We start from the raw sequence: 22,144 nt of genomic DNA, 5'->3' as shown, positions 1-22,144 counted from the left end.
GGGGACAAAGATCGTACTTTTTGGTCTGATGAAACAAAAATAGAACTGTTTGGCCATAATGACCATCGTTATGTTTAGAGGAAAAAGGGGTCGGCTTGCAAGCCGAAGAACACCATCCCAACCGTGAAGCACGGGGGTGGCAGCATCATGCTGTGGGGGTGCTTTGCTGCAGGAGGGACTGGTGCACTTCACAAAATAGATGGCATCATGAGGAAGGAAAATTTTGTGGATATATTGAAGCAACATCTCAAGACATCAGTCAGGAAGTTAAAGCTTGGTCGCAAATGGGTCTTCCAAATGGACAATGACCCCAAGCATACTTCCAAAGTTGTGGAAAAATGGCTTAAGGATAAGAAAATCAAGGTATTGGAGTGGCCATCACAAAGCCCTGACCTCAGTCCTATAGAACATTTGTGGGCAGAACTGAAAAAGCGTGTGCGAGCAAGGAGGCCTACAAACCTGAGTCAGTTACACCAGCTCTGTCAGGAGGACTGGGCCAACATTCACCCAACTTATTGTGTGACGGTTGTGGAAGGCTACCTGAAACGTTTGACCCAAGTTAAACAATTTAAAGGCAATGCTACCAAATACTAATTGAGTGTATGTAAACTTCTGACCCACTGGGAATGTAATGAAAGAAATACAAGCTGAAATAAATAATTCTCTCTACTATTATTCTGACATTTCACATTATTAAAATAAAGTGGTGATCCTAACTGACCTAAGACAGGGAATTTTTTACTAGGATTAAATGTCAGTATTTGTGAAAAACTGAGTTTAAATATGTTTGGCTAAAGTGTACAGTTGAAGTCGGAAGTTTACATACACCTTAGCCAAATACATCTTTACAAGGTCCTTTGCTGTTGTTCTGGGATTGATTTGCACTTTTCGCATCAAAGTACGTTCATCTCTAGGAGACAGATCTCGTCTCCTTCCTGAGCGGTATGACGGCCATGTGGTCCCATGGTGTTTATACTTGCATACTATTGTTTGTACAGATGAACGTGGTACCTTCAGGCGTTTGGAAATTGCTCCCAAGGATGAACCAGACTTGTGGAGGTATACAATCTTGGCTGATTTCTTTTAATTTTCCCATGATGTCAAACAAAGAGGCACTGAGTTTGAAGGTAGGCCTTGAAATACATCCACAGGTACACCTCCAATTGACTCAAATTATGTCAATTAGCCTATCAGAAGCTTCTAAAGCCATGACATCATTTTCTGGATTTTTCCAAGCTGTTTAAAGGCACAGTCAACTTAGTGTATGTAAACTTCTGACCCACTGGAATTTTGATACAGTGAATTATAAGTGAAATAATCTTTCTGTAAACAATTGTTGGAAAAATTACTTGTGTCATGCACAAAGTAGATGTCCTAACTGACTTGCCAAAACTATAGTTTGTTAACAATAAATTTGTGGAGTGGTTGAAAAACAAGTTTTAATGACTCCAAACTAAGTGTATATAAACTTCCGACTTCAACTGTATGTAAACTTCCAACTTGTCAGTGTCAACATTTCATACTGCAAATGTTGGCAATATATCATATGTCTAATGTACACTGACCATTAGCCTATATTACAATGGGCATTTACCATCACGAATTGGACATGCAGTTAAAGGGCTTAGACTAATAACTGGGACCCTGTACTGTACAAATACAATTCAAATGTGCTGTCCTTTGACTGTTTATGATGATTTTAAGCAATGAGATGGCTGACTTGATGGCTGTCCATTTGCAATATGGTACATTGGCATTGGCCATATGATATATTGCAAGTTCACACTTCCCTGTTAAGATATGAAGGGGATCGAGTACTCTCATCATATCGATATCTGGAGGAGTACCAGTGGCCCTGAATGCGTGGCAAAAATGTATTTGCAAATTGCATGCACGGAAGCAGAGTTAAGAGCATAACCTGTAAACCAATGTTATCCTATTGGAGAAATGTGGATGTGTCAAACTACATGAACCGCCGTAAGCAGCTAGAATAACTCTGTGGCTGGTCCACATCCACCTCCCCCGATGACCCCTATCAAAAACGGCATGGCTCTGCATGACCCAGAGGCCACAATATGTCAAAAGCATGTTGAAATCACGACTAGTCAGGCTTCATTCCAGCCTACTGGTTTGCAAGGTCGCTGCGGTCAGACTGAGCGAGCTCCAGTCAAGTGGAGCAGCTCGTTGAACTCGGAACGGCCTAGAGACTATAGTGATGCCGTTCGTTTGCCATTCAGTATTAATTTTAGCCTGATCCCTGCTTAAATATATTGGAAATGGACAGTGTCCATTTGCAATATAAAATATGGACAATGCCATTTACCATACTACAATTGGACAGTCAGCCATCAAGTCAGCCATCAGTCAATAGGATATCACTGACACCAAACTGATACATACTGACATCAAGCTGACTTTGTCCAACTCGTTTAGAGGCCAACTATCACATATGTCAGAGCCGGGCCGAAATGTATAGCGCCTTCTGTTTAAACCTTAAAAAACCTCAGCTCTCCCAACCTAACACAACATCAGTAAAGAGAAGAGTCCAGTTAACATCGCCCTATGGAGGCCCTGGTAGAGTCTTACAGACTAGAGTTCCACTCTGAGACTCTGGACCATGTTGTTCTATATTAATGTTATAATTGTCATGGACAGTAATGACAATAGGAAAATGTCTTCTTTATCTTCTGCTTATTCAGGAATTTTTTTAAGTCTTGCTGTGATTGAGACTGTTAATTTCGGTTTTACTGAAGACGTTTTATAAAGCATCTGCTAAATGGCATATATTATAATATTATTATTATTAAGACAATTGTCCATGAAACTTACATTTTTGTAGTGTGATGGTATTATATAATTGACTATTTATAACCTTTATGTTTTGTGAAATATGTGTTGATTACGTTGATTATCTGTTTATTCAACTTTAACATTCCTCTATGAGGATTTTTACCCAAAATTACCAATATGTTTGTGATTGTCTCTGAAGCTGGAGACTCTTATCTCCCTCACTAACTTTAAGCATCAGTTGTCAGAGCACCTTACCGATCACTGCACCTGTACACAGCCCATCTGAAATTAGCCCACCCAACGACCTCATCCCCATATTGTTATTCATTTTGCTCATTTGCACCCCAGTATCTCTATTTGCACATAATCTCTTGCACATCTATCATTCCAGTGTTAATACTAATTGTAATTATTTTGCACTATATCCTATTTATTGCCTTACCTCCATTACTTGCTACATTTGCACACACTGTATATATATTTTCTGTTGTATTTTTGACTTTATGTTTTGTTTTAACCCATATGTAACTCTGTGTTGTTGTTTTTATCGCACTGCTTTGCTTTATCTTGGCCAGGTCGCAGTTGTAAAAAAAATAATAAATAATATGCCATTTAGCAGACGCTTTTAGCCAAAGCGACTTACAGTCATGCGTGCATACATTTTTTTTTTGTGTATGGGTGGTCCCGGGGATCGAACCCACTACCTTGGCGTTACAAGCGCCGTGCTCTACCAGCTGAGCTACAGAGGACCACGTAAATGAGAACTTGTTCTCAACTGGCTTACCTGGTTAAATAAAGGTGAAATAAAAAAATATAAATAAATAAATGTGTCTATTGCAGATTGAAGAAAAACTTTCTCAAAACTCTTGTTCATTTTCAACATTCCAGTGTCTTTTGTAAAGACAGTAAATGTAGTCAATATCCCCATACCCCAGCCTGGAAGCCCATACTCTGTTAGAGTATGTCTTGGAGATTTTTCCAAGTTCTGTTTGTGATGTTTAATCACTTTGCACAGCGTCTCATTGAGACAATTTTAATACATTCAAAAACAATCAAATGAAATACTTTTTTTTCTTGTTCTTTATTTACTTTTTCTCATCTTTACTATGATAGCCTACATTTCAGCTCAATAATTGTGTTGGTGTAGGCCTAAACGTTAAATGCTTTTAAATTACCATTTTGTTATGAATATATTCCCATCACATCAGTATGATGTGCAGGAGGTTTATGATGATATGATATTGATTTTAGTTGCTCATCAAATGTGTGCCAAATAGTTTCGTCTTTTCACAAATGTTCACCTATGTGTATGTATGTAGGTTTACAGAAAATATCACAGAAGACCAGAGATTTCCTACAACAATATCACAGAAGTCCAGGGCCATGTTCAGTTGCCAAACGTTTTCGAACGTTGCAGATAGAAATTCCACGAATAGAGCCGATGTGATTCCTTATTCTACATGTCAGAGACCCTCTGAACATTCCAAAACGTTGCGTTCTACTGAACGCCCCAGAGATTTTTCCATTTGTTCCGTACCTGAACGTCATTGCGCAACACAAGATGGCGGCGGAAAGTGAGAGAGTGGACAGGAGTAGTCACAGCATGGATAAAAGCATAACTCTTCCACCCGATGAGATCTTCAGGAATTTGGAAAATGCAAAGAGGTTCGCAATAGACATAGGTATACGCTAAGTTATATATTCGTATCGCTACTTGAATGTATTCACTTGGCTTCTTACTTTGACAACACTGCAGCCACGCACGAGAGGCTAGCAAGCAACGACGTGTTGTCTGGCTGGCTTGTTAGCTTATTTAAGTAGTTAGCGACCGGTAGCTGGGAAGTTACCGTCGCGCCACTGACTTGCCACATAAATGTTAGCTGGCTAATTAGCGTTTGTTTATGTGCTAGATAGCTGCAGGTTTCTCAAATGGCAAGCTAGCTAAGCCAGCTAATTTGACCGCTGAGTTGTCGATAGTCGACTGACGCAATTATCTATCTCACGTGAGCACAAACCTTTTTTTCTCCCACACAGGTGGATCTCTGACGAAACTCGCCTATTACTCCACTGTTCAACACAAAGTAGCGAAAGTACGGTCATTCGACCATACTGCAAAGGTATGTGGTGTCAATAAACGTTGGAAAACTGTCAGTAACTAACGTTAGCTACATAAGAGCTTGCGTCCAACGTGTATTGTACTATTTAAGCCATTTACTCGGCAACAATAACATCAAATGTCAGTGTTCCATTGAGGGGCTAAAGTGATTTGCTGCCCAAGTGCACTGCTATGCAGTGTTATTACAATGTTTAGGCCTGGAGGACTCCTGCCAGAAGAGTTGGGCTTATCTCTCAGCACACTGAACTGTTTCTTGTCTCAGGTCTCCAATGGGCCAACCTGATAAGTGTGTGAATGTAGCTACGGAAAAGTAAACAAATTAAGCTTGTATTAGTTAGAGAGTAGCCAATATGTGATTGCTTGAGTGTGGGGGTTGTGGTAGACATATAGGCTACTGATTCATGATGTAGGGCTTCAAAAAGGTGTGTACCTTGGGACAGTGAATGTGTAGACATACAGGTCTTACTGAGCCCACTCAGGTTGCCCTGGTGGTCTCGGGTCTGCAGTGCTGGCCTGGTTCTTTATCTGTGTGTCCCTCTTTACCAGGACACTGAGGATGACCCCCTCTATGAGATCTCTATGCAGGAGGAGATCTTGGCTCGCCTTCACTTCATCAAGTTTGAAAATGCCTACATCAAAACCTGCCTGGACTTTATCAAAGACCACCTGGTCAACACTGACACCAAAGTCATCAAAGCCACCGGTGGAGGGGCTCACAAGTTCAAAGATCTCATAGAGAAGAAACTGAAGCTCAGGTGAGAAAGGAATATATTGTTTTGAGGTATTTTGTTAAAATCTAAAACAGCTTTATTTTTAAAGACATCTTGACCAGTATAAGGTTGTGCTTATTATAATGTAGCTGCTCTTCATGTTTTGACTAGGGTGGACAAGGAGGATGAAATGACATGCCTGATCAAGGGCTGCAACTTTGTGCTGAGGAACATCCCCCATGAGGCTTTTGTCTATGCCAAGCATGCAGACTCTGAGTTCCGCTTCCAGAACACTCACCCTGACATCTTCCCTTACCTGCTCATCAACATCGGCTCAGGGGTGTCCATCATCAAGGTACCAATGCCTGACACAAATCCAGATCTGGTGTGACATGTGGCCTATGTACCAATTCATTCAACAAACAATATTTCTCTCCAAACAGGTGGAATCGGAGGATACATTTGAGCGTGTTGGAGGAAGCTCCATAGGTGGGGGTACATTCTGGGGCCTTGGAGCTCTGCTCACAAAAACAAAGGTAAAACCCCTCCTCACCCCTATGCTGACACTTCAAGCAATAGGCTTTTTAAATAGTCAGGTTACCAAATTAACTGAAATGTATATTCTTATTTTCTGTTGGTTCTTGACAAATATCTTTCCAGTTGACATTACTGCAACTTTCATTTTTATTATCTGGAGGAATGCCCTCTGTACTTACAAGCTCTCGTTCTGATTAGGGTTCAGGGGTTTTTCTGCATAGAAAAGTATTGGACTGGCCGCCTATGTCCAAACAGCATGACCATTATATAGGTGCACCTTGTGCTGGGGACAATAAAAGGCCACTCTAAAATGTACAGTTTTGTCACACAGCACAATGCCACATATGTCTCAACTTTTGAAGGACTGTGCAATTGGCAGGAATGTCCACCAGAGCTGTTGCCAGATAATTGAATGTTCATTTCTCTACCATAAGCAGCCTCAATGTCGTTTTAGAATTTGGCCGTACGTCCTCCCGGCCTCACAACCGCAGACCACGTGTTACCAGACCAGCCCAGGACCTCCACATCAGGCTTCTTCACTTGTCTGAGACCAGCCACCTGGACAGCTGATGAAACTGTGGGCTTGCACAACCAAATAATTTCTGCTCAAACTGTCTCATCTGTGTGCTCATCATTCTCACCAGGGTCTTGACCTGACTGCAGTTTCGCATCATAAACGACTTCAGTGGGAAAATGTTCACCTTCGATGGCCACTGGCACGATGGAGAAGTTTCTTCACGGATTAATCACTATTTCAACTGTGCCGGGAAGATGACTGACAGCGTGTATGGCATCGTGTGGGCGAGCGGTTTGCTGATGTCAATATTGTGAACAGTGTCCCATGGTGGCGGTGGGGTTATGGTATGGGCAGGCATAAGCTACGAACACAATTTTATTTTATTGATGGCAATTTGAATGCACAGAGATAACGTAATGAGGGGTCCCATGTGACTCAGTTGGTAGAGCATGGCGCTTGCAATGCCAGGGTTGTGGGTTTGATTCCCACGGGGGACCAGTAAGGAGAGAAAAAGTATAAAATGTATGCACTCACTACTGTAAGTCGCTCTGGATATGAGCTTCTGCTAAATGACTAAAATGTGATGAGATGCTGAGGCCCATTGTCGTGCCATTCATCCGCCGCCATCACCTCATGTTTCAGCATGAAGGTGCATGGCCCCGTGCCGCAAGGATCTGTACACAATTCCTGGAAGCTGAAAATGTCCCAGTTCATCCATGGCCTGCATACTAACCAGATATGTTACCTATTGGGCATGTTTGGGATGCTCTGGATCGACGTGTACGACAGCGTGTTCCAGTTCCCACCAACATCCAGCAACTTCGCACAGCCATTGAAGAGGAGTGGGTCAACATTCCGCAGGCCACACTCAATAGCCTGATCATCTCTATGCGAAGGAGATGTCACGCTGCATGAGGCAAATGGTCACCAGGAAATAAAATTAACGCCTGCCAAATGCGGGTAGATTTAGGTATTGGCGGGTAAGAATGTCTATTTCACCAGCCACGTTGGCGGGTGGTCAATTTGCTTGGCTCTACAGTGCGAGCATTACATTTGTGGATAAAAATAGTCAAAAGTTACAAAAATGCTGCAGTAGCTGTTTTCAAAGTATTTTTGCTGCTTTGTTTCATAGCTGCTAATTGCACAAATAAATATTAATCCTATATCCCACCTTGCGCAGCAAGACTGCCTGGCAGTAAAGTGCAGATACTGTAGATGCAATTTTGGAGGCGCTGAGCACAGGCATAAAAATTGTTCTAATTTACTCAAGTCTACAAAGTGAGACTTTGTCCCCTTGTTTCTTGTCTATTTACATTGTTTTGTTCACAAGCTCGGTTGTTTTTCAACTTTAGTTTGAGTCTGCTGCTTCAATTAATAGTCAGATCCCAAATCTCACACAGACACGTGACAGGACTTGAGTGGCCCCATTACCACGGTAATCTCCTGGCCTTAAAGGGGCAGCTGAACATTTTATCTCTGCTATTTTGATTAAAAGACTTGGGTCACAAAAAATTAAATTAAAAAACATACCACATTATATTTTCATTTTTTTAGGAACATTACAAAGCATGGTCATCATAATATTTAAAAAAAATCTGTGACCAACAGATGCATATCTGTATTCCCAGTCATATAAATCCATAGATTAGGGCCTAATGAATTGATTTCAATTGACTGATTTCCTTATAGGAACTGTAACAGTAAAATCTTTGAAATTGTTGCATTAATATTTTTGTTCAGTGTGTGAATATATATATATATATATATATATATATATATATATAAATAATATTTTTGAACATTTTAGGGAAGGAAAAATGTTTTCAGTGTAAACTTAAACAAGATATAAAGTATGTAGAAATGATAATGGACCTATATATTTTTAATTAAGATCATCTTTGAGAACTAATAATCACCAAAAATAAAAGGTAGACAGTCAGGGAGAAAGAATTGTATTATGTTTGAGTCACTCAAATAGCATAAGCCATGGCCAAATGTGTAGAATTGCAGGAAATACGTTTTGAAACAGCTAAATTAGGATAGGATGAACTTTGGAAAATTGTCTTCAACACACCGTATTGCTGTATACAAAATACACTGTACATTACACACTCAACATGTACCAAACATTTGGAACGCCTTCCTAATATTGAGTTGCACCCCCACTCCCCTTTTGCCCTCAGAACATCAATCAATCAAATGTATTTATAAAGCCCTTTTTACATCTGCAGATGTCACAAAGTGCTTGTACAGAAAGCCAGCCTAAAACCCCAAACAGCAAACAATGCAGATGTAGAAGCACAGTGGCTAGGAAAAACTCCCTAGAAAGGCAGGAACCTAGGAAGAAACCTAGAGAGGAACCAGGCTCTGAGGGGGGGGGTGGGCAGTCCTCTTCTGGCAGTGCCGGGTGGAGATTATAAGAGTACATGGCCATTAACACCAGATCGTTCTTCAAGATGTTCATAGATGACCAGCAGGGTCAAATAATAATCACAGTGGTTGTAGAGGGTGCAACCGGTCAGCATCTCAGGAGTAAATGTCAGTTGGATTTTGATAGCCGAGCATTGAGGTCGAGACGGAGAGAGAGACAAAAAACAGCAGGTCCGGGACAAGGTAGCACGTCCGGTGAACAGGTCAGTGTTCCAAAGCCACAGGCAAAACAGCAGAAACTGGATCAGCAGCACGACCAGGTGGACTGGGGACGGGGACAGCCAGGAGTCATCAGGCCAAGTGGTCCTGAGAGAGAGAGAGAGAATACTTAAGTTCACACAGGACACCAGATAAGACGGGAGAATTTCACCAGACAGGACAGACTGACCCTAGCCCCCCCGGCACATAGACTATTGCAGCATAGATACTGGAGGCTGAGACAGGGGAGGTCGGGGTGACACTGGCTCTCTCCGACGATACCCCCGGACAGGGCCAACCAGGCAGGGATATAACCCCACCAACTTTGCCAAACGCTCAGTCCCCACACCACTAGAGGGATTTCAACAGACCTCCAACTTACTACCCTGAGACAAGGCTGAGTATAGCCCACAAAGATCTCCTCCACCGCACGAGACCGTGGGGGCACAAAACCGGACAGGAAAATCACGTCAGTAACTCAGCCCACTCAAGTCAAGTATTGCGGAAAAAGCCTTGAAGGGACGGCATGGAAGAGCACTAGTAAGCAAGTGACTTCGCCCTAGTAATAGGGTCAGAGGCAGAGAATCCCAGTGGAGAGAGGGGAGCCGGCCAGGCAGAGACAAAAAGGGCGGTTCATCACTCCAGTGCCTTGCCGTTCATTTTCGCACCCCTGGGCCAGACTACACTCAATCATAGGACCTACTGAAGAGATGAGTCTTCAGTAAATACTTAAGGTCTAGACCGAGTCTGCGTCTCTCACATGGATAGGCAGACCATTCCATAAAAATTGAAAGCCCTGCCTCCAGCTGTTTGCTTAGAACTTCTAGGGACAATAAGGAGGCCTGCGTCTTGTGACGGTAGCGTACGTGTAGGTATGTATGGCAGGACCAAATCGTGGAGCTAGGTAGGAGCAAGTCCAGCTAATGCTTTGTAGTTTAGCAGAAAAACCTTCAAATCAGCCCTAGCCTTAACAAGAGGCTAGCACTTGAGTAATATTATCACATTTTTTGGTTCTAGTCAAGATTCTGGCAGCCGTATTTAGCACTAACTGAAGTTTATATAGTGCTTTATCCGGGTAGTGAAGCGTGATTCATCACTCCAGAGAACACGTTTCCAATGCTCCAGTTCAATGGCGGTGAGCTTTACACCACTCCAGCCGACGCTTGGCATTGCACATGCTGATGTTCGGCTTATGTGCGGCTGCTCGGCCAAGGAAACCCATTTTCATGATGCTCCCGATGAACAGTTATTGTGCTGACAGTCACTGAGCTCTTCAGTAAGGCCATTCTACTGCCAATGCTTGTCTATGGAGATTGCATGGCGGTGTGCTCGATTTTATACACCTGTCAGCAATGGGTGTGCTGACATAGCTGAATCCACTAATTTGAAGGGGTGTCCACATACTTTTGTATATACAGTTGAAGTCGGAAGCTTACATACACCTTAGCCAAATACATTTACATTACATTTTAGGCATTTAGCAGACGCTCTTATCCAGAGCGACTTACAGTTAGTGAATACATATGTTTTTTTTATTTTTTATTTTTTATACTGGCCCCCCGTGGGAAACGAACCCACAACCCTGGCGTTGCAAACGCCATGCTCTATCAACTGAGCTACATCCCTGCCGGCCATTCCCTCCCCTACCCTGGACGACGCTGGGCCAATTGTGCGCCGCCCATGAGTCTCCCGGTCGCGGCCGGCTGCGACAGAGCCTGGATTCGAACCAGGATCTCTAGTGGCACAGTTAGCACTGCGATGCAGTGCCTTAGACCACTGCTCAAAAAAATAAAGGGAACACTTAAACAACACAATGTAACTCAAAGTCAATCACACTTCTGTGAAATCAAACTGTCCACTTAGGAAGCAAGACTGATTGACAATAAATTTCACATGCTGTTGTGCAAATGGAATAGACAACAGGTGGAAATTATAGGCAATTAGCAAGACACCCCCAATAAAGAAGTGGTTCTGCAGGTAGTGACCACAGACCACTTCTCAGTTCCTATGCTTCCTGGCTGATGTTTTGGTCACTTTTGAATGCTGGCGGTGCTTTCACTCTAGTGGTAGCATGAGACGGAGTCTACAACCCACACAAGTGGCTCATGTAGTGCAGCTCATCCAGGATGGCACATCAATGCGAGCTGTGGCAAGAAGGTTTGCTGTGTCTGTCAGCGTAGTGTCCAGAGCATGGAGGCGCTACCAGGAGACAGGCCAGTACATCAGGAGACGTGGAGGAGGCCGTAGGAGGGCAACAACCTGGTGGAGGGTCCGTCATGGTCTGGAGTGGTGTGTCACAGCATCATCGGACTGAGCTTGTTGTCATTGCAGGCAATCTCAACGCTGTGCGTTACAGGGAAGACATCCAACTCCCTCATGTGGTACCCTTCCTGCAGGCTCATCCTGACATGACCCTCCAGCATGACAGTGCCACCAGCCATACTGCTCGTTCTGTGCGTGATTTCCTGCAAGACAGGAATGTCAGTGTTCTGACATGGCCAGCGAAGAGCCCGGATCGCAATCCCATTTAGCACGTCTGGGACCTGTTGGATCTGAGGGTGAGGGCTAGGGCCATTTCCCCCCCCCCCCCCCCCCAGAAATGTCTGGGAACTTGCAGGTGCCTTGGTGGAAGAGTGGGGTAACATCTCACAGCAAGAACTGGCAAATCTGGTGCAGTCCATGAGGAGGAGATGCACTGCAGTACTTAATGCAGCTGGTAGTCACACCAGATACTGACTGTTACTTTTGATTTTGACCCTCCCTTTGTACAGGGACACATTATTCAGTTTCTGTTAGTCACATGTCTGTGGAACTTGTTCAGTTTATGTCTGTTGTTGAATCTTATGTTCATACAAATATTTACACATGTTAAGTTTGAAAATAAACGCAGTTGACAGTGAGAGGACGTTTCTTTTTTTGCTGAGTTTTATAAGGTTGATTTCCAACCTATGAACACAATCATCAATATCAATGGAGCCAATCACATTATCACACTCGACAGAGAAGACCTTTAGGTGCCTTTTGGCAAACTCCAAGCAGGCTGGTGTGCCTTTTGCTGAGGAGTGGCTTCCGTCTGGCCACTACCATAAAGGCCTGATTGGTGGAGTGCTGCAGAGATGGTTGTCCTTCTGGAAGATTCTCCCATCTCCACAGAGGAACTCTGGAGCTCTGTCAGAGGGACCATCGGGTTCTTGGTCACCTCCCTGACCAAGGCCCTTCTCCCCTGATTGCTCAGTTTGGCCGGGTGGCCAGCTCTAGGAAGAGTCTTGGTGGTTCCAAACTTCTTCCATTTAAGAATGATGGAGGCCACTGTGTTCTTGGGTACCTTCAATGCTGCAGAAATGTTTTGGTACCCTTCCCCAGATCTGTGCCTCGACACAATCCTGTCACGGAGCTCTACGGACAATTCTTTCGACCTCATGGCATGGTCTTTGCTCTGACATGCACTGTCAACTGTGGGAACTTACATAGACAGGTGTGTGCCTTTCCAAATCATGTCCAATCAATTTAAATTACCACAGGTGGACTCCAATCAAGTTATATTAACATCTCAAGGATGATCAATTGTAACAGGATGCACCTGAGCTTAATTTCGAGTCTCATAGCAAAGGGTCTGAATACTTATGTAAATAAGATATTTCAGTGTTTTATTTTCTATACATTTGCAAAACAATGTAACAAAAAAAACTTCGTATTGTGTATAGATTGAGGAAAACATTTCATTTAATAAATTTTTGAATAAGGCTGTAATATAACTGTGGAAAAAGTCAAGAGGTCTGAATACTTTCCAAATGCACTGTACAATCTTGCGTAAAAAAAACATTTAATTAATTTGCTTTGGTCAGCTCATCTGGTGTGTACAAGGATTTTTTTGCAGGGTTCATGTTGGTGATTGTGTCAATAGGAGGGCCAACAGGAGGGCCTCTAAAACTTTCAGTTGGCAACTGCACCACTGGTCACGCCAATCACCTAAGCCCATTTTGATCCAGAAAAAAACATGGGGATGTTACAAATAGCTAGGCTATCTGGGTGAAAGTGCTGTTTTTAAAACTACTGTATTCCTATGTCCTCCTGCTCTCACCTAGAGATTTGATGAACTACTTCAGTTGGCCTCGAAGGGGCAGCACACAAGCGTTGACATGCTTGTCAAAGACATCTACGGGGGATCTTATGGGTCCTTGGGCTTGACTGGGGACCTTATAGCAAGCAGCTTTGGAAAATCTGCTACTGCTGACAAAGGTAAAGAGAGAACAGAGCCCTTGCAGTACGTTTATTCTTTGGCACCATAACCTGTTTTTCATTGCACTGTCTTCAGGAGTGGACTCCCTGGCATGCGAGCTACCAGTGGAGGCTGGTGGGAGGAGCTATAGGAGGATGGGCTCATTGTAGTTGCTGAAATAGATTTAATGGAACGGAGTCAAACGTGGTTTCCATATGTTCGATGCGTTTGATACGTTCCATTTATTGTATTCCATTCCAGCCATTACAAGGAGCCCATCCTCCTATAGCGCCTCCCACCAGCCTCCACTGCTAAATACTGTAATGTAGGCTACATTCCTGTTGAGCACTAACTGATTGATTGACCTCTTACCCAGTTGCTGTGGCCTTGTCCCCTCTAGGCTGTGTGGTTACTGTTACTGTTGAGAAATAGATGAGGCAGACAGCCATGGAGGCAAAGCAAGCCACTCATTCACTCACTCTATTAGATCGTTTATGGTTTTAATGTAGTGCGAAATAATACCTGACACTAACTGTCAATACATAAACCAACACTTTACTTACTTACTTCAATGGGATCTGGGCTTGTTGTCTAGAGTGACTCCATGTTTCTGGAGCTTCACTTGGCAGTATGTTGACTTTTGTTTCCTCCTGAATCAGAGTTCTCTAAAGAAGACATGGCTAAGAGCCTGCTCCATATGATCAGCAATGACATTGGGCAGCTGGCCTGCCTCTATGCCCGGCTCCACAACTTGACCAGGGTCTACTTTGGGGGCTTCTTCATCCGAGGACACCCTGTCACTATGCACACCATCACTTACAGTATCAACTTCTTCACCAAGGCAAGCCCCCCCCCCCCCCCCCCCCACCAATGTACCTCCTTAGCAAGCATTTCTTTCTCAATCCATGTTTTGCTCTCAGGTACATTTGATTGAGCTCAATATTTACCCCTGACAGAGCTGGATCTGATGTCAGCTGACTAAAATCAGGGATATGTCCCTTGGGCCTAGTTCAGAGCTTGAAAACCAGCAATCAAATCTGCCTTGCAGTATTTACACAGTAGCATGGAAATATACCCTTTTTCCTGAGTTCAAATGTATTCAGAATGTTTTTGGGTGCTGTTACACAGCAGGTAGACTCCAGTCACCTCACAGGTAAATTATTTCAATTTTCAGATGGAGACATTTGTGTGGGCAGTTAAAATATAACACATAAACATTGATATGACAGTTTGATTATATTGTGCCCATAGGCTACTTTTAAATGATACAATTTGTAAGTATAATGAGAGTTTATTCCTTCTGACTGGATATGTATATTGTGTTTTTGCAGGGTGAAGTCCAGGCGCTCTTCCTGAGGCATGAAGGCTATCTGGGGACTATTGGTGCCTTTCTCAAGGGAGCAGAGGAAGACAGTAAGTGGAGATGCTTTCAAATGTTTTCCTCTATGGAATTTCTTCATGACAGAAAGTGGCACAGGCAGCCATGGCTTATTACACTCTAGGTTTGGTAAGCATTTTCCTGTTGATGGGAAGTTCTTTCTTTTGAGGCATTGTCTCCCGAGTGGCGCAGTGGTCTAAGGCACTTCATCGCAGTGCTAGCTGTGCCACTAGAGATCCTGGTTCAAATCCAGGCTCTGTCGTAGCCGGCCGCGACCGGGAGACCCATGGGGCGGCGCACAATTTGCCCAGCGTCGTCCAGGGTAGGGGAGGGAATGGCCGGCAGGGATGTAGCTCAGTTGGTAGAGCATGGCGTTTGCAACGCCAGAGTTGTGGGTTCGATTCCCACGGGGGGGCCAGTATAAGAAAAAACGATATATGCACTCACTAACTGTAAGTCGCTCTGGATAAGAGCGTCTGCTAAATGACTTAAATGTAAAATGAGTCTTATTCACTGTTATTATAATTGTCACTTGATCTAGATCCTAACCAGTACAGTTGGGGGGAGAACTATGCTGGGAGCTCTGGCCTGATGAGTACCTCTCCAGACCTGAACCCCATGCAACGTGCACGCAGTGGAACTGTAAGTCCTTTGGAGAAGAAAATATGAAAATATTTAAGGTCAGCTTTTGACCAGTAGGGTGCGCTCATAACCCACTTGTTGCAATTTAATTTAGGTGACATTTCATTCACCATTTGAGCTATTTCCCCCACACCTCCCTATTTTATCTGATTTCTGAGATAATTGTGTATATGATGTTTTCTGTGGAAATGTCACCACCGCTGTCCTTTTAAAATCCACAGGCCTGGTGTGACATCCTTCATTTATCATTTCAATCTAACATTTGGTTGTTTTCATCTCTTCTCTTCATATCCACCATCTCTTACCTCTGTTTACCTACTGTAACCCTTTCCTTCAGTTTCCCGTAAGTACTTCCCCATGCTCTCTGTGTAGTGGTTTGATTTGGGCTATATATTTCCTCATGTTTCTGGCTTTGTATCTCTACACCTGCCCCAACATTCACATTGGGTTAAATAAGGTTTCAGGGAGACAGTTGTGGCATTAACTGCTATATGCCAGCCTTTTACTTTCACATCGTATTACTTAAGATCCTTTGAAGTGTTGCTTTAGGTAGTCACTGTTTTGAATTGTGTTGTAACGTGTTATAACCAACCTTCTACTTACCTGTGACACTGGAGAATAGTAATCAGGTCTGTTCACCTTAAACATTGTGCTTGATAGCATTCTCACGGCACTGACTGGTGTGAGGAGTCAGTATAGGCTACTTCTAAACTTTGATACTTTGGTGTGTGTGTCTACTGCACAAGCAGTGTACTTGTCCCTGAATGATATGGAGCTTGACACATGCTATTGTCAGCTCAGCTCACTGACCACTAGGTGGTGTATTGAAAACAGATATTGGCATTTTGCGATGTTTGAAGGAGTCGGGTCGCTTTGGTTTCACTTTGATATGTGCATGAGTGCGTTAGCCCAGCACTATGTACAGTGCTTAGTGTGTCTCCTGTCCGGCTCCAGTTTGACATGTTGGAGATGGACCGTCTGGAGAGGCAGCTGGTGAACCTGCCCCTGCTGCAGGACCCTTCCTCCTACATCCCAGACACAGTGGACCTCTCAGAGGACGCCCTCGCACGGGAGTACTGGCTCTACTGCTTTGAGGAGGCCCTGGATGGGGTAAGAGGCAGAGCATCTTCCACTTGTCTACTCATCAAAACACACATTGCATTCATTGACACAGCGAGTCTTCATCCTTGTTGCTTTTAAAATTGCTGATCTGGGTGATGTGCTTCGGACAGGTAGTAAAGAGAGCTGTGGCCAGCCAGCCTGATCTTCCAGAGGCTGCTGAACGAGCAGAGAAGTTCCGGCACAAGTACCTGCATAAGCTGCAGACCCTCCGCCACCAGCCTTTGTAAGGGGAGCCCCAGCATCTAAATGCCACAGCTGCAGATCGTTTTCAAAGGCTGTAGACTACTAGAGCTGTTTCTTGATCATTTATGTAGATGCATATCTCTGAAGGCCTCCTAGTAGTGGATGAGATTGACTCTTGTACATGATGAAGTCTCACTGTTCCCTCTGCAATCTGTATGTGTTTCTGTCTGCTAATGTAGAGTACTTCTCTTCTCACCTCTAGTGCTTATGGATCCCTCACTGTCAGAAGTCTGTTAGACACAAGAGAACACTGTTTAAACGAGTTCAACTTCCCTGACCCCTACTCTAAGGTTTGACTGGATTCTATAGCTCTTTTCTATAGCTCTCTTTTTCTCTGTTCACGGTTCTCAATAGTGCTTCTCTTTTTCTGGTCTTGATTTACCTTAAAGGCTGAGTCATCTGATGATGAAGCTTACATGTGTGGTCTTGGGTGCATTTTAATGTCGTTTCATGTCCACTTGCCTTGATTAGTGTCTGTGTCTTTATATGATTTGCTAATGTGGTAGATTAGCTGTGAGAAGTGGGAGGAGGCTTCTGTGTCTCAGTTTTGTCTTCATCTCTCCCACAGATCAAGCAGAGGGAGAACGACATGGCCCTCAAGTACTTCCAGAAGGCAGTCAAATCCCTGGAGGAGCTGAGCTGGGAGCAGAGGCAGTTTGCCCTGGTCAGGGGCCTCCTGGCTGGGAATGTCTTCGACTGGGGAGCCAAGGCTGTTTCAGAGTGAGTCTTAATGAGTCTGTACTCCTAAAGTTTGGACTATGAAGGATTATTATGACAAAAATTCTGGCTATATATATATTTCTTTCTTTCTTTTCTTGAGAATACATGGCAATTTTGGATGAACAAAGACTGTCGCTCATGCTCACATTTTCACTTAGTGTTCTGGAGTCTGATCCGGAGTTTGGCTTTGAACAGGCGAAACGGCAGTTGGAAGGTATGAAAGCCCTTGTTGACTGGGAAAACATTTGGATAGCTGTTTAAATGGATCCAACATTTTATACTGCTGCTGTAACCTATGTAGGCTACATAATGACAGTCCCATTTTCTCCATAGAGCGGCCGTGGCTTGTCGATGCCTATGACCAATGGCTCGAGAGACTGAAGGTAAGAATTGAAACTATGTTTCCTGAAGTTAGTGTTTCAATTTTGTGATTATATTAGCTGTATTCTGATTATGGACCACATCCTAACTTCAGGTCCACAGAAGTTCTATGCCTGGATCTCAATTTAGGATTTGTCCCAAAGATGTGTATGACTTGATGCTTTGGAACAGTAATTGAATACCATGCCTACTGGCTTTCTTTTGCAGGGCCCACCTCATAAGTGTGCATTATTTTTCGTAGATAATAGTGGAATAGACATCATACTGGGAGTGTTCCCATTTGTCAGAGAGCTTCTCTGCAGGGGAACAGAGGTAAGGAACCACACCTTCCGTCCCCTAATATCTTGAAATGCTGTCACCTTCACCACCCCTTCAAATACACACTGCGTTTAATAAAACAAGATGACCGCAGCCAGATTAAATTTGTTCCACTTTATGATATTTTCGGTCTTTGACACCCTGCGTTTGCTGTTTTCCAGGTAGTCCTTGCCAGCAACTCAAGCCCAGCTCTGAATGATGTGACAAACAATGAGCTGCAGATATTGACTGAAAGAATAGCTGCAATGGATTCAGTCATACAGTGAGTATTTTAGCACTGCATTTGTGACTGGATTATGGATCCATGGTCCTTTTCCACCATTTCAATGTCATTTCATGTGTTTTTCAGGTCTGCTGTGAAGGAGGACAGGTTGAAGCTAGTCCAGAGTGGCTCCAGCTCTCCTTGCTTAGACTTAAGGTTTGTTTTATTTCCTATGCATTAATTATATTTCAACATAACATATCTGTGTTAACTGTTTAAAAACAACCTTACTGCAAGAATGTCCACCAGAGCTGTTGCCAGAGAATTTAATGTTAATTTCTCTACCATAAGCCACCTCCAGCGTCGTTTTAGAGAATTTCGCAGTATGTCCAACCGGCCTCACAACCGCAGACCACATGTAACCACGCCAGCCCAGACCTCCACATCAGGCTTCTTCTTCACCTGCGGGATCGTCTGAGACGAGCCACCCGGACAGCTGTTGAAACTGAGTTTGCACAACCGAACAATTTCTGCACAAACTGTCAGAAACCGTCGTCTTGCTCGTCGTCTTGACCTGACTCCAGTTTCGGCGTCGTTACCAACTTCAGTGGGCAAAGGCTCAACTTCGATGGCCGCTGGCACGCTGGAGAAGTGTGCTCTTCACAGATGAATCCCGGTTTCAACAGTACCGGGCAGATGGTGTCGTGTGGGTGAGCAGTTTGCTGATAACATTATGAACAGAGTGCCCAATGGTGGCAGTGGGGTTATGGTATGGGCAGGCATAAGCTACGGACAACAAACACAATTGCATTTTATTGATGGCAATTTGAATGCACAGAGATACCGAGATGAGATCCTGAGGCCCATTGTCGTGTCATTCATCCGCCGCAATCACCTCATGTTTCAGCATGATAATGCACGGCCCCATGTCGCAAGGATCTGTACACAATTCCTGGAAGCTGAAAATGTCAGTTTTTCCATGGCCTGCACACTCACCAGACACGTCACCCATTGAGCATGTTTGGGATGCTCTGGATCGACATGTATGACAGCGTGTTCCAGTTCCCACCTATATCCAGCAACTTCGCACAGCCATTGAAGAGGAGTGGGACAACATTCCACAGGCCACAATCAATAGCCTGATAAACTCTATGTGAAGGAGATGTCGTGCTGCATGAGGCAAATGGTGGTCACACCAGATACTGACTGGTTTTCTGATCCACGCACCTACCTTTTTTAAAGATATCTGTGGCCAACAGATGCATATCTGTATATTCCCAGTCATGTGAAATCCATAGATTAGGGTCTAATGTATTTCAATTGACTGATTTCCTTATATGAACTGTAACTCAGTAAAATCTTTGCAATTGTTGCATGTTACATTTATATTTTTGTTCAGTGTAGTTTCTTAAGTAATTTATTATAATTTACATGTTTAAGGTTATTCTTGTAAATGTGTTAATTTCTCTCTCCACCTCAGCCGTCTGGACAAGGTGTTGGCTGGGGTTGTGCGGGAGCGCCACACAGACCTGGTGATCATCGAAGGTATGGGCCGGGCCATCCACACCAACTACTACGCCATGTTGAGCTGTGAGAGCCTCAAGATGGCCGTCATCAAGAACTCCTGGCTGGCTGACCGGCTAGGAGGCAAGCTATTCAGTGTGGTCTTCAAATATGAGGTGCCACCAGGCCACAAACCCACCACCCTGGATCATGTTCCAGTGACGCCTTCATGATCTCATCACTCTCCTTTTTAAGTCTGAATATGGGACAGGTTGAACTGTTTCAGGTACTAGTTGGAGAGGTCCAGCTAGCTGTAATGGGGTTGATTTGACCGACTCATGATTGACATGCTGATTGTACAGGGAGGAGTTTTTTAAGATCAGTTATCAGTGGGCTTGGATTAATTTGGAAACTTGGTGGCCTATTTTAGCAAGGATGTCAAAGCAGGGTAGAGTATAACATTGCTTAGGAACATCAATATGTAAATGTATTTTTTGAATATACAACCATACATTGCACCATGTTATGTGTTCTTGCAGATCACAGCCTAAATTCTAGTTATGGTATCAGAACAAACAAACTTGTCAGTGGTAGAGGTGTGCTCTTTGCAGATTGACTGTCAATGCAAGTGAGATCCTCTACTGACTGCATGTATAGACAGATTATCAGTACCCTGCTGGTTACTCACAGCATCCTAATGGTTACCATGACAACAAGGTGCCCCTTTCAGTGGTGAAGAGATACTTTGCGTGTGCTGTGCTACCAGGGTAATTATAGCAATCTGTGGTGAATCTTCACAAATATATGGTAGATGTGCCTTGAGGTGGGAGTGATAAAAAGCATAGCTCATTCAAAATGCAACCAACCTGGTTTAATTTCTAGTGCAGGAGAAACATGGATGTTTGTTACCAGGGGCTACATGAAAGTGGCTTTTCTTTGAGTTCATGTTCTGTCTTCCTTTTGAATCCCAAGATTTTCCTCCTTTCATCACTGCCACTAGGTCAATTGATATGATTACCTTAATCGTGTGACGATCATTGCCTGAGAAGCTAAAATGTTGCTTCAGGGAATTTGTTTGGCACTTTTTATTGAGGGGTTAAAAATGAAATTACTGAAGGTGGCAGTATTTTCATGTGAAAAAGAGCTCCTAACAACCAAATTAATGATAAGTATATTTTGTTTGTTATTCATTGGATGTTCTGAAAGAGAATTGTCAAAATCGAAAAGTGTATTTAAGGTAATTTTATTGCTCATTTTTAAGCTATCTTTTTTATCATTAACATTCTTTTGGCAGCCTTGGTAAATTCAAGGAGTTTGTTTGGGTTGCTGTCCAAATGTTTCCATGACTTTATTTACATAACCTGTGGACTGATATTCTGTATTATCATGTGTATATACATGTGAAATAAGTGTAAATATAATTCATTTGCATTACTTATGAGTTCAGGATGCACAGACATTTAGGGAAAGTATTGTTCTCTTTACAATCACTTGTAATTAAATGTGAATTTATTTTAATGTAATTAAATTTCTCTTTGTATTTCTTGATTTTGGAGGGCGGTACTTCTGGAATTTTAGGGAGTTGAGAGGTGGATAACTGCTAGGATGCGAGGGAATACAACGCGCTGCTCTAGCATCATCAAAGCGCTTTTAGTGCCGGTGGCGCTATGTGAGAATGGAGTGCGGGTGTGTGTGGCACAGTAGCTGCTCGTCGTGCGCTCTTGCTAGGGAGTCATGCTGATAATGCACGGTGCCAAGCAGGGGGTACTCCACAACATGCTGTGCCTCTGCTTCTTCATTACCCCCTGCTACCACATGAACGGATGCCAGTTATTACATTCTACAATATTCTTACACAAGAAGAAACCCTATTCTGTATAGTTTTGTTTTTCTTGCGAAATTATTTCTTGACGCACACTTTGTGTACCAATTGTTTCAATGTTCAGTTCCCAATGCATGTAGGAAACTTTATGAAATAATTCACGAAGGTGATAATTGTGATCAAAGAAGGATTACATTTAGTCAGTTTCTCACTTTACCAGGCAACCAGGGGCGGCCTGTTCAATAGGGCGATATGGGCGACGCACTGCCAAACGGGAAAAGGAAGGGATTTTTTTT

The 22,144-nt window shown here is 43.3% G+C and overlaps 1 protein-coding gene across 1 annotated transcript; it reads left to right on the top strand.

The window, feature by feature from the left end:
- Positions 1-4,349: 4,349 nt before the first annotated feature.
- Positions 4,350-21,564, top strand: LOC311138618 (4'-phosphopantetheine phosphatase-like). Its single transcript, XM_084173378.1, has 19 exons — positions 4,350-4,472; positions 4,825-4,907; positions 5,453-5,661; positions 5,788-5,971; positions 6,060-6,152; positions 13,384-13,537; positions 14,177-14,358; positions 14,849-14,930; positions 15,437-15,537; positions 16,492-16,647; positions 16,770-16,882; positions 17,105-17,192; positions 17,471-17,622; positions 17,781-17,836; positions 17,956-18,005; positions 18,211-18,315; positions 18,483-18,583; positions 18,671-18,739; positions 20,004-21,564. Exons 1-19 carry the CDS (start codon positions 4,352-4,354, stop codon positions 20,257-20,259), a joined length of 2,355 nt encoding a protein of 784 aa, XP_084029504.1. The 5' UTR covers positions 4,350-4,351; the 3' UTR covers positions 20,260-21,564.
- Positions 21,565-22,144: the final 580 nt, after the last annotated feature.

This window comes from Coregonus lavaretus (assembly GCF_964263955.1).
Source record: "Coregonus lavaretus genome assembly, chromosome: 12".
Classification (NCBI taxonomy): Eukaryota; Metazoa; Chordata; class Actinopteri; order Salmoniformes; family Salmonidae; genus Coregonus; species Coregonus lavaretus.
Note: the sequence above shows the minus strand (reverse complement) of the source record. Positions and strands in the feature narration are given on the sequence as shown.